Genomic DNA, 12,359 nt, shown 5'->3' on the forward strand with positions numbered 1-12,359 from the left:
AAATTTTTGATGGTAACATGCAAAGCTTGGATAATATGATACTTATGGCCTGTGCGAAGTTTAATTGTCCATACATTGTGACTGTGAGGAAAGAAACGAAGCAGGGTGCGTTATTATTTTAATATGGTAGTTAGTTTGAGGGAAATCAATAATAAATAAATATCTTTAACAAACACACACACGGACGTCTCTTCCTAAGGTAAAGAATTGAGATATGTATATATATATATATTCGGGATCGATATCCCACAACCACCGGAGCAGAAAGCAGAATTACTGCTAGCTGCGTATAGAGACTGTCGCATACAGACAGTACTCCTACATGATCAATGGATAATATTAAATCTTCAAATTTTCGCATTGCTACATGGTTTTTTTTAGATCTTAATAATTTTTATACTCATGATTTTTCAAGTATTCATTTATGTTCAGTATTTTTTTACTACATCGATTTGTATATTATGAGTAAAATATGATAAGTAAAATGCATTTTTTAACCGACTTCCAAAAAAGGAGGAGGTTCTCAATTCGACTGTATTTTTTTTATTTTTTTATGTATGTTACTTCAGAACTTTTGACTGGGTGGAGCGATTTTGACAAATTTTCTTTTAAAATCGAAAGGTGGTGTGTGTCATTTGGTCCCATTTAAATTTATTTGAGATCTAACAATAACTTTTCGAGTTATATCTAATAACGCGTTTTTACTTGACGCTTTTTTCGTCGATCTACGTTGTATTATACCACATAACTTTCTACTGGATGTACCGATTATATAATTCTTTTTTTGTTGGAAAGGAGATATCTCTAGTTTAGTACCATGATAAGGAAACCAGGATCTGATGATGGGATCCCGTAGAAATCGAGGGAAACTCTCGAAAATCCGCAATAACTTTTTACTGTGTCTTTCGATTTTGATAATTTTTAATCTAATCGAAAGCTGATATTTATCATGTAGTCACATATAAATTTTATCGAGATCTAATAACTATTTTTTGAGTAATCTTTGATAACGTCAAAAATAGTCAAGTAACTACTACTTGACTATTTTTTCGTCGATCTACGTTGTATTATTCGTCGATGTAATTGAAGTCGGTTTTTTTCGTTTGTGAGCAAACACAATTATTTTAAGTTTTTTTTTCTTTCTTTTATTTAGACGAATATTACAAATCATTAAAACAAACGGAGAGTAAAATTAAATCAAAACGTATGAGTTTGGTAACCCAACAGAAGATACAGGAGTCAAGTCCTGATGACCTCGCACATTCCGACCAAACTCCTTCCTTAACCGCCGCATCTTCATCTCATGTTAATGACATAGCTATAACGTTAATGTATGACCAATATAATTCTTTAACAGAACTAAAAATAACAAACATTAAACAATTACCGCAAATACTTCTCAAGATAATTGGATTGTTAATACCGCAATACAGAAACATTGTATCAATAAGTATAAGCAATTGTGGAATAAATATGTATATTATTTATGAATTGGGAAAGATGCTACATGTATCTACGATAACTGACCTATGTCTTGATGGTTCTGTGTTAAGAAGTCCTGATTATAGTATGCTATTCGAGAGCAAAAATCTTAGAAGTCTTTCATTGTGTAGATGTGAGATATACGACGACGCCTGCGAAATTATAGCTTTAAAACTACACCACACGGCTACTGCTGACAATTTGTTACTTTTAAATCTATCCTCTAACCACATAACGGATGAAGGAGTGAAATATTTCGGAGATGCGTTGAGAACTAATAGACATTTGCGGTATTTAAATTTAGCTGACAACCACATCAGTGACTACGGTGCCGGTTACTTGTTAGACATATTAACTGAATTTCCTTTAACTTGCGACGAATTATTAGCCATGAGACGAAGGCGTTTGGAGTATTACAAACTTAAACAGAATTTGTATTTGAAATATTTAGCAGAATGTTGTAATAATTCTGTCGACCAAATCAGCGTAATCAGTCGTAAATCGTCGTCAAGAAGGCGAAAAACATCCACAACTACCTTAAAAAGTAAATCTAGTGGTAGAAAAGAAAAACAAAGACCTAGCAGTGCAAGTGCAAACGAAGACTTTGTTAAAACAAAGGCAGATATGATGACTGCTGAGATACTAGGTCCCTTCATCGATCCATTTGATTCAGATTTTGTTAAAAATGTTGACGGTTACATTTATAGTTTTGGAAATATGTCTCTGGCTTCGTTGAATTTAGCTTATAATAATTTATCTTATTTGACAATAAAGAAATTATATCGAGTATTAGTTTATCAAGATGTGATGAGAAATTCAAACCAGATGGGCCTTATAAAAGTTTTACTCGACGGTAATAATGTGCCTGTAAATTGTACAGAAATGACAGCTATTAGTGATTTAATGATTAGAAAAGCGTGGCAACTAAGTAGTAAGATTTCTGAAGTCACTCGTCGGAAAAGTCGTTCTTTGAAAGTTGACAAGGCGTGAAAATCAAATTAAAAAATACACGAACAATTGCTCATAATATATTATTTTATTCATATTTTTGTTTTATTTACAAAATAAAATACTTTCCTAATACTTTATAAACTAAATATTAATTATGCTACAATGATACAGTTTTCAAATTATAATGTTTTGTTCTTTGAACGCTTTTTAGTAACTTTCGCTGTAACATATTTAGTTGTTTATGTATAATACATATTTATTTTATATTAATAAGGATATTGCAATTCATTTTTGATGAATAACTAAATAAAGTATAGGTACTTATGTGTAAGTATTAAGTATACAAACTAAGTGATACATAATTTTTACACCGAAATTCACATTTATCAACGTTTTGACTAAAGTTTATGAACATGAATCTATTCTGTACGGTTTGTGGCGTTTTACTCGATTTAGTAAACTTAAAAGTAACGAAAAAAATCTTAGTTCATTATATATTAAGATCGAAGTTCGTTTTTAGTTTCTAGGTGGGAGGTATTCTCTGTTAGGTTGAGAGCTTGGATAATTGTTGTTGCTTGGTCCCCCGGGACCTGATGGGAAACTAGGTCCTGAAGGTCTTCCCGATGGATATCCTTGACCTGATCCAGGATAGCTTGTGGTACTTTGTGAACCTGGATATGCTGGTGAGCTAGAGCTTTCTGTACCCTGTGACGGATAATTTCCTGGATATGAACCCCCTGAAGGACCACTAGGGTACGATTCGGGGCCACTGGGATAATATCCTTGTTGTTGTGATCCTGGTTCACCAGACGGTTGCTGCGTTCCAGGCCCAGTAGGATATGATCCGGGTCTTTGTGTGCTAGGACCGCTGGGGTAGCCTGGTTGTTGAGTATTGGGGCTGCTAGGATAAGACTGTTGTTGCGATCCAGGTCTACTTGGGTAGCCCGGTTGTTGTGTACCAGGGCTACTAGGGTAGCCAGATTGTTGTGCACCAGGTCCGCTAGGGTAACCCTGTTGTTCTGTACCAGGTCGACTAGGGTAGCCTTGTTGTTGTGCTCCTGGACCATTGGGGTAACCAGGTTGTTGTTGTCCAGGGCGACTGGGATATCCAGTTTGTTGTCCTCCGGGACCACTGGGGTAATCTGGTTGTTGTGCTCCCAAGCCACCAGGGTAACCTGGATTTTGGGTTCCAGGGCTACTAGGATAATATCCAGTCTGTAGACCGGAGCTGGTAGGTCTATAGCCCGATTGCTGTGCTCCAGGATATCCACCTGACGGTTGCGCACCAGGTACACCTGGATAAGCTGGTTTTTGCGATGTAGAAACTGGATAACTAGGTTTTTGTATACCTGGAGCGCCAGGATAACTAGTGGATGGTCCTTGGGGGCCTGTAATACCTGGATATGAACCTTGTGGACCTTGGGGTATTCCACCATGTTCTGGGTATTGAGAACCAATTATAGAGTAATCATAAAGATTGGCATTCAGTTCATAAAAGTTAGAGGCAGAGTTGCAGTCAAATTGATTCCACCACACACAAACAAAATACTCCTGAGAGAAAATCGTTCCATTAGGACATAAAAAGTCGTACGTTATATTGTTAGCACATACATGGAAAACTTGGCATCTGGTTTCGACGTCAGCGTAGTAACCTGGATAAGGTTGAGCATCACATCTAAATGATGTTTCAGGAACATACGAGAGTACAGGATAATCTCTATCGGGTTCACCGGGTATGGCAGAATAATCGCCACCTTCATAAGTACCATCGTCTGGGACAAAACCGGGTGTACCGGGTCCACCAGGCCTGAAACCAGGAGCGCCCGGTCCAAATACTGGGCGTCCTGTACTCTGTCCTTGTCCAGGATAGTTTTGGCCTGGATAAGTTGTGCCTTGACCTGGATAACCAGATGAGCTTGTTGGTCCACCTGGAATTTGTTCTGGATAAGACTGTCCTGGATATTTTGATGAAGGTCGATTATAGTTTTGATTATTTGAAGGGTAGTTGGAAGGGCCAGATGGATAGCTTGGTGTAGAACCTTGACCAGTGCTTGGATATTCACCTCGTGGTGTATTTGGATAATTTTGAGAGGCTTGTGAACCAGGATATGTACTTGTAGACCCTGGTTGATAACTAGTTCCGCTAGATGGCGTCGACGGTCCGAATGGTCTCCCAGGCTTGTTATATTCATATCCACTTTGAGCAACTGCTATTGCCAGTAGCACTGAAAATAAAACAAGTGACATAGAATTAGATAAGTATGTTTAACTTATTCATTCAATTATCTTTTTAGACTTTTATCGTTAGCAAAAAAATGGAGATAACTTTTGATACAGTAAAATATGTTCCTCCTAGTTATTACAGTGGCTAAAATAACAACTAAACCTATTGTGTATGTCAAGGTCTTTACAAAGTTGTTTAGAAATGCTTAGGCCTATTTCGACACAAGTCAAATGGCCTAAGTATTTATTAACGTTTTTATCTAATTTCCTCCCCTTGGCACAATGGACCGCAGATGACATCGCGTGGGACCGGCCGGCTTCGGCGCTTGCGCAATCTACGCATAATGGAGAAATTGTCGTAATCGTAATGAGCGTCTTTCTGAAACCCAATGGGTACATTTGGTCATCATATCAAACTATAGGTTTTTTAGTTATATTTCCATTTATAAATATTCTAATGTAATATAATAACCGATTCTCTAGGATTTGCTCACACAAGCAATTGTTATGTCAATTTAAGGAATGAATGATTCAAGTTTAGTTCATTTCAATTGACATTATTATTTTGTTATACCTATCTGTTGAGTAAAATAATTAAAGATTGATCGTTTTATTGTTTATCTTCGTTGTTACGACTACAAAGTACGAATAGTTTGACAGTTATTAAATGTTGAAACGAAGGCTTCTCTTAAATAATATTTATTTATAGTTATAAGCGGTCGCTTTACAAACAGTAAATACTAAATGGGATAGATATTTTTGAGCATTAGGTCCCAAGTTTCAATATTATAATGCAACAAATGTACATTATTATGTTCCTTGTATATCATTATAATTTATTAATGAACTTAGTATGAATTAATGAAAACAACCGTTGGTTAACCAAATAAATAAATTATGCTAATATAAGCTACAATTTAGTGCCTAGCCCGTAAATCAAGTCAAACTAATTAAATTTCTTTTTAAAAAGTTATATAGTACTTTAATATAAACATCGAGATATCCAGGTATCCACTTCGATTTCAGAGGCACAAAAATCTTTGCTCAGCTGTGGGATGATACAGGCTATATGAGAAACACGCGGAAAAGCCTGACATCTCATTCTCTAATGCTATATCGAATATATCATTTCATTTATGCGTAGTTACATAAATGTATTTTATATAAAATTTTGTCCCCGCCTGTTGGGTAAAAAAATAATCTACGTTTATTACAATGATTTTTTTTTTCGGATTTTATCGCGGTTCTTTAAGTTTTTAACCGACTTCCAAAAAAGGAGGAGGTTCTCAATTCGACTGTATTTTTTTTTTTTTTTTTTTTTTTATGTATGTTACATCAGAACTTTTGACCGGGTGGACCGATTTCGACAAATTTTGTTTTAATCGAAAGGTGGTGTGTGTCAATTGGTCCCATTTAAATTTATTTGCGATCTAACAACTACTTTTCGAGTTATATCTAATAATGCGTTTTTACTTGACGCTTTTTTCGTCGACCTACGTTGTATTATACCGCATAACTTTCTACTGGATGTACCGATTTTGATAACTCTTTTTTTGTTGAAAAGGGGATATCCCTAGTTTGCTACCATGATAAGGAAACCAGGATCTGAGGATGGGATCCCAGAGAAATCGAGGGAAACTCTCGAAAATTCGCAATAACTTTTTACTGGGTGTACCGATTTTGATAATTTTTAATTTAATCGAAAGCTGATATTTATCATGTGGTCACATATATCGAGATCGATTATCGAGATCTGATAACTACTTTCTGAGTAATCTTTGATAACGCGTAGTTGCTTGACTATTTTTTCGTCGATCTACGTTGTATTACTTGTCGATGTAATTGAAGTCGTTTTTTTTTCGTTTGCGAGCAAACACATTTAGATGTCCGACGTTTAGTCCTCCCGTGAACATGGTTGCTGTAAAGTATCCGAAATGTTATCAGTTTCATTGTAATGAGTGATATTCGCGTAAAAATAAGAAAATCTACGTTTATTTTGTTTTAAATTTTAAAACCGTTAAAACTCATTCCTAAAAATTTATCATTGTATGTTAAAACTGGATGATCCCGCAAACATTGTTTTGCTATATATGTTATTAACCCCTTAATCCCTCCCCCCATTATAACTTGGGGTATGAAAAATAAATGTAGGCCGATTCTAATGATATGCCCATATGCAAACAAAATTTTATAAAAATCGGTCCAACGGTTTCGAAGGAGTGTGGTAATTAATATTGTGACACGAGAATTTTGTATATATACCTAAGATCTTAGAGATTAGGCTTCTTGTAGATAAGAGAGAGAACTTAGAGCGTTTAAGAAGTGTTATAGATACTCGTATTAGCAACATCGTAATAGTTTACAATTTTTTTATTTTTTATTGAGAGCTGGATTCGAGTCCTTCGCTCTAATCTGTACAAATTTTTACTATTTTATTATGTATATAATTATAAACAAAAACTTCTACACTTCAGTTTTTTTTTCCTTATTATATCTTCTCTACTGTCGAACTTATAAACTTGAATACTGGTTTAAAAAATCTTGGGTTGGCTAATATTTCTTCTGGGCGGCGGGGAGTATTTATTTTATTTTCTGAGCAAATTTTATTTATATCCGAAGCCAGGATTAATCTATGCAACTTCAATGACTCGCAGTAGTTTACAAAGACTTGACGTATTACTATGTATCCGTATATTTGTTAATAAATTGTAACACAACATTTGAATAGGGAAGTCTAAACGGTTTCTCACGTAGAGGGTACTCGTGCTGTGAGCGCACGAAATAGAACAATGCATAAGGAAGGACAGGAATTAAATAAATCTGGTCCATATTTATCATTAGCTAGAAAGTTATTTAATGGTATTCCCGGGAAACAGAGTAGCGTATTTTGTTTACAAAACCTAGTTCGTGAAATTTTTATCAGTAATATAATAAGGTTTTATTTTTTTACTGATTGACAATTCTTTGATATAAAGCATGTCTTTAAATTATTTCAAGAGTAGTTTACAAATATAACTTTATGTAGGTTTTATTTTTTTACTGATTGACAATTCTTTGATATACAAGGTGTACACGACCATACGACAATAAATGAAAACACAGGTCGTATTGGTATATAGAAATATCATAAAACTATCAGAAAATATTTTGAACCGTTTTTGAAAAAATGAAATTTTCGAACAAACTTAATATCGCAAATTAATAAAATACATAGTACGCCATTTGTAATTTAGATTCACTGACCTCTGACTAAAGGCGGGCGGGCAGGTAGCCTCTCGCCGCTGTAACACAATACATCGCAATACTTTGACACTATTATTATTCAATTATTTGTTTTTGATTGTCAGAATAATTAACACATACAAAATACATTAAAAGATATTAAATTTTAAAATTCTCAATATGTCCACCATGAACTCGAACACACGAAATGTATCTACGTAAAATATTATTTCTCACTTTTGATAACAGGTCACCATTAACTGCCATACTTTTTAATTTATCAAAAGATCGTATTATACGATTTTTTAAGTCGTCCACATCAGTTACATCCGTGGCGTAAACATCATTTTTAACGTAACCCCATAAAAAAAAATCGAGTGGTGTGAGGTCTGGTGACCTCGGTGGCCACCTCGTGGGGCCATAACGGCCGATCCATCGCTCTCCAAACATCTCGGTTAAACGTGCTCTCGCAGAAGTCACCGAGTGTGCAGGTGCACCATCCAATTGGTACCACGTCTGTCGATATACATCGAGAGAAAGCTCTTCCATGTACTCTGAAACTGTTTCATTGAGTAATAATAAAAATTTCTCCGCATTTAAATTACCATCAATAAAAATGGGCCCAATTATTGTATTTCTGTGTATACCAGCCCACACATTGATGGCAAATCTGTACTGATGCGAGCTGTCTCTTGTCAGTTGCGGATTTTCAGTGCTCCAGTGCCTTAAGTTGTGACGGTTCCATAAACCGTTCTTGGTAAAAGTACTTTCATCCGTCCACATTACGTTGAAGAGGAAGTCGGGGATTTCTTCATTTTTTCGTAACATTGAGTTACAGAATTCTTCTCTGGTAGACATATCTCTTGTTAACAATGCCTGTACTTTTTTGTATTTAAAAGGCTTACGTTTGTCGAGTTTCAAAATTTTGTGCACACTTGAGTGGGGCACACGAAAATGGCGAGCTACTCTACGTAAGCTCGTAGTTGGATTTAAAGTAAAATGATTTAGAATCCGTTCATCCAAGTTCACTCTGACTTGCGGAGGAGCACAATCTGAGTGTGGGATTAAGGGTTGATTCTCCCGAAGCCTCTGGATAGCTTTGACAATAGTTCGACCATTTGTTGGACAAACACGGGTATGCCTATACCTCTCTTGATATGTACGAATCGCTAAAGCAGCGTTTGTGTCACATTCTCCATAAATTAATATCATATCGGTGTACTCTGAAGCCGTATAATTATAGCGAGGCATTTTTATTAAAAATATTACTATTTGCACACAAAATAAGCGTCTAATTTCGCACAGTTTACCTAATAAATATCCTAAATAATGTGTCTTCACTTAATCTCACTTAATTCAAGCGTCTAATATCTCACAGTAACAAAAAAATATACTTGAGTACTTTTAAACAATGGCGTCACTAGATCGAATGTTGCGCGAGCGCTGAGGTATCAAATAGCTTAACACGTCACAGGCTAACGGCAGTCGGCGACACACTGACCTACTTACGATTACGAATTACGATGTGCGAAATACGAAAGAAATCGGTCGAAATATTTCAGAAAGAAAGCGCAAATCAATTATTACCTCTCCACATATTAATTCTAGTGTCTTATGAACAACGGTATAAGGTTTATTTTGCGTTAAATTGTAGCACGATTAGTGAAATTACATTATTTACAACTTTTATTTAAATTGTTTTAAATACGTAACTTGTGTCGGCCATGATGACAGCTTAATAACAGATATGGGGTGATGTTTTAGTTATAAAAAAAGAAAAGTGTTTTGTGACTAAACTATGAGATATTAGTTAATTTAATTTTTGCAGGCTAATTGAGAATGTTACTAGCTATACTCAGTATTAATTATTGTCGTATTGTCACGACCACCTTGTATAGCATGTCTTAAATAAATTATTTCAAAAGTAGTTTACAAATATAACCTTATGTATTAAATTATAATTGTATGGACATTACAAATAGTTTTTGTATTTTAATGTTTTAAATATTAAACAGAGAAGTCCTACATGGTCTGTGAACGAAATATAATTGTGTTTGCAGGCAAACGAAAAAAAAAGAAACGACTTCAATTATATCGACAAGTAATACAACGTAGGTAGACGAAAAATTAGGCAAGTAAATACGCATTATCAAAGATTACTCCAAAAGTTGTAATCAGATCTCGATGAAATTTAAATTTGACTACATGATAAACATCGGCTTTCGATTAAATTAAAAACCATCAAAATCGGTACACCCAGTAAAAAGTTATGCGAATTTATGAGTTTTCCTCGATTTCTCCAGAATTCGACTATCAGATCCTGGTTTCCTTATCATGGTACCACACCAGGGATATTTTCTTTCCAACAAAAAAAGAATTATCGAAATCGGTAAAAAAAATATATATATATATATATATGGTCGAATTGAGTAACCTCCTCCTTTTTTGAAGTCGGTTAAAAAAGAAGACAAATGTGTGTATGTTTGTAGGTATATAGAACAAAAATGGGCCTTAGGTACTATAACATAATTTTCAAGGAAATTAACAAAAAATATCTCATAAATAGCATTTGCTTATTACGCCAAGCTGCATGAAACACGTATTTTGGGTACTCCAATACCTCTTACACGTTAAAGATCATCATCAAGAGTTCTTGACGCAAAAGCCATACGTGAAGTAATTTACGCAGATGCCATCCAGGCACGTCTGTTTTAATACAAGATGTATGAGTATGTGCAAATATGTTAGCCGCTTCATTCAACTCTGAATGCTTATCCTGTTGTTCGTACATTTTCAAAAAGCGTAAATGCCGATGTTTCTCAAAGCGGCCACCGTTTGTATAAAACAAAGACGACATTTTCTAAGCTAATGTTGTACACATTCAATGAATTGTTTGCGTTATGTGAGTTTAGTATTACTAGAATACGAGTGCTGTGTTATTTACCAGACAAATGATGATAGTAAATTCACTCTGCACCATTACAAGAAACAAAAACAAAACTAGCAAAAATCAAAGAAGAACGCATAATAGCGGTTTTACAGCTTTAAAAGAGCTTTCTTCCAGACTAACTTTGATATAGAATACGACGTAGAAAATAGGATTAGGGAGTAAACAGAAATTATTATGTAAATAAAAATGAAATCTGATAATATAATTATCTATACATATAATAAAATGGTAGAAAGTCAAAACTGTACATTGAATATTTTTTTAAAAGAATAGGGGTGTGATCTACAATCGATACCGAAGCCAAAAATATAGTTTTTAGAATTTTTGTCTGTTTGTTTGTTTGTCTGTATGTATGTCCGGGATAAACTCAAAAAGTACTGCATGGATTTACTTCAAATTTTGCACGAATATTATTAAGAAGTCGGGTCAACATATAGGCTACATATTATCACGCTATCACCTACGGGGAACGAGCAGTGAACCTTTATTTCCTCAACGCATTCTGTAACAACGTGTAATCTAACGACGCCTATTTGAATGTTGTTGTTATTATGTTAATAACCATGTCATAAGCTAGCTTCACACTATAAATAAAGACGTTCTGTAGTATATTTAGTATCAGCATTGCACCCATGCGAAGCCGGGGCGGGTCGCTAGTAATATATATACCTATAACACAAGTATTAATACCCTCGGTATAGTCTATAAGTATGTTTATATACACGCTGCACTTCTATATGTCTAATATATGAAATAAAAATATTATAAATAATAAATGAAATAAATAAATATCTTATAACATACATACACGGTCGTCTGTTCCTACGGTAGGCAACATAATGTTTGTGTTATAGGTAACAGCCGACAGAAATATAAGTATTACACCCAGACTCAGTCGGGAATCGAACCCAAAACCCGTGGAGCTGAAAGCAGGGCCAAGTTAATATATCATATATAGCAAAATTATAATGATACAGACATACAAAAAGCATTTTAAGCTGGAAGGCTCGATAGAGGTCAAAGTGTGTATTCTGCTCGCAATTATGGCAACTACTTACGTTTGTAAATTGACTAAGACGTTACATTAAAAGGTTAAACTTGTGGTTTTCAGAATTGGCTAAATGACTTAACAAATTTTCGTACAATGTTCTATCTTGATCTTTTTATTGTGAATGGATTATTAATATTTAGCTTGCTAAGATTAATGCTGAATTATTGTATTTACTCGCAAATGAAATAACTAACCAACTAAGTAAAACCGACTTCAATTAAATCGACAAATAATACAACGTAGGTAGACGAAAAATAGTCAAATATAGTCCACTGATGGACATAGGCCTCCCCAAGTTCGCGCCGGACGTCCCGGTTTTCCGCAATCCTCATCCAGCCTCCACCGGCAATCTTACGTTGATCGTCGGTCCAGCCGGCCGGAGGACGTCTTACACTGCGTTTGCCAAGGTCCCGCGACACAGATGACCAGCCCACTGCTACTTCAACTTACTAATTCTGTGGGCTATGTCGGTTACTTTCG

General features: G+C 35.0%; 1 protein-coding gene across 1 annotated transcript; it reads left to right on the forward strand.

Moving 5' to 3' along the window:
• The first annotated feature begins 1,206 nt into the window (after positions 1-1,206).
• Positions 1,207-2,525, forward strand: LOC123664242 (leucine-rich repeat-containing protein 71-like). The gene has a single exon (XM_045598835.1). The coding sequence runs from the start codon at positions 1,207-1,209 to the stop codon at positions 2,470-2,472; it is 1,266 nt and encodes a 421-aa protein (XP_045454791.1). The 3' UTR covers positions 2,473-2,525.
• Positions 2,526-12,359: the final 9,834 nt, after the last annotated feature.

Source organism: Melitaea cinxia, chromosome 21, assembly GCF_905220565.1.
Source record: "Melitaea cinxia chromosome 21, ilMelCinx1.1, whole genome shotgun sequence".
Lineage (NCBI taxonomy): Eukaryota > Metazoa > Arthropoda > Insecta > Lepidoptera > Nymphalidae > Melitaea > Melitaea cinxia.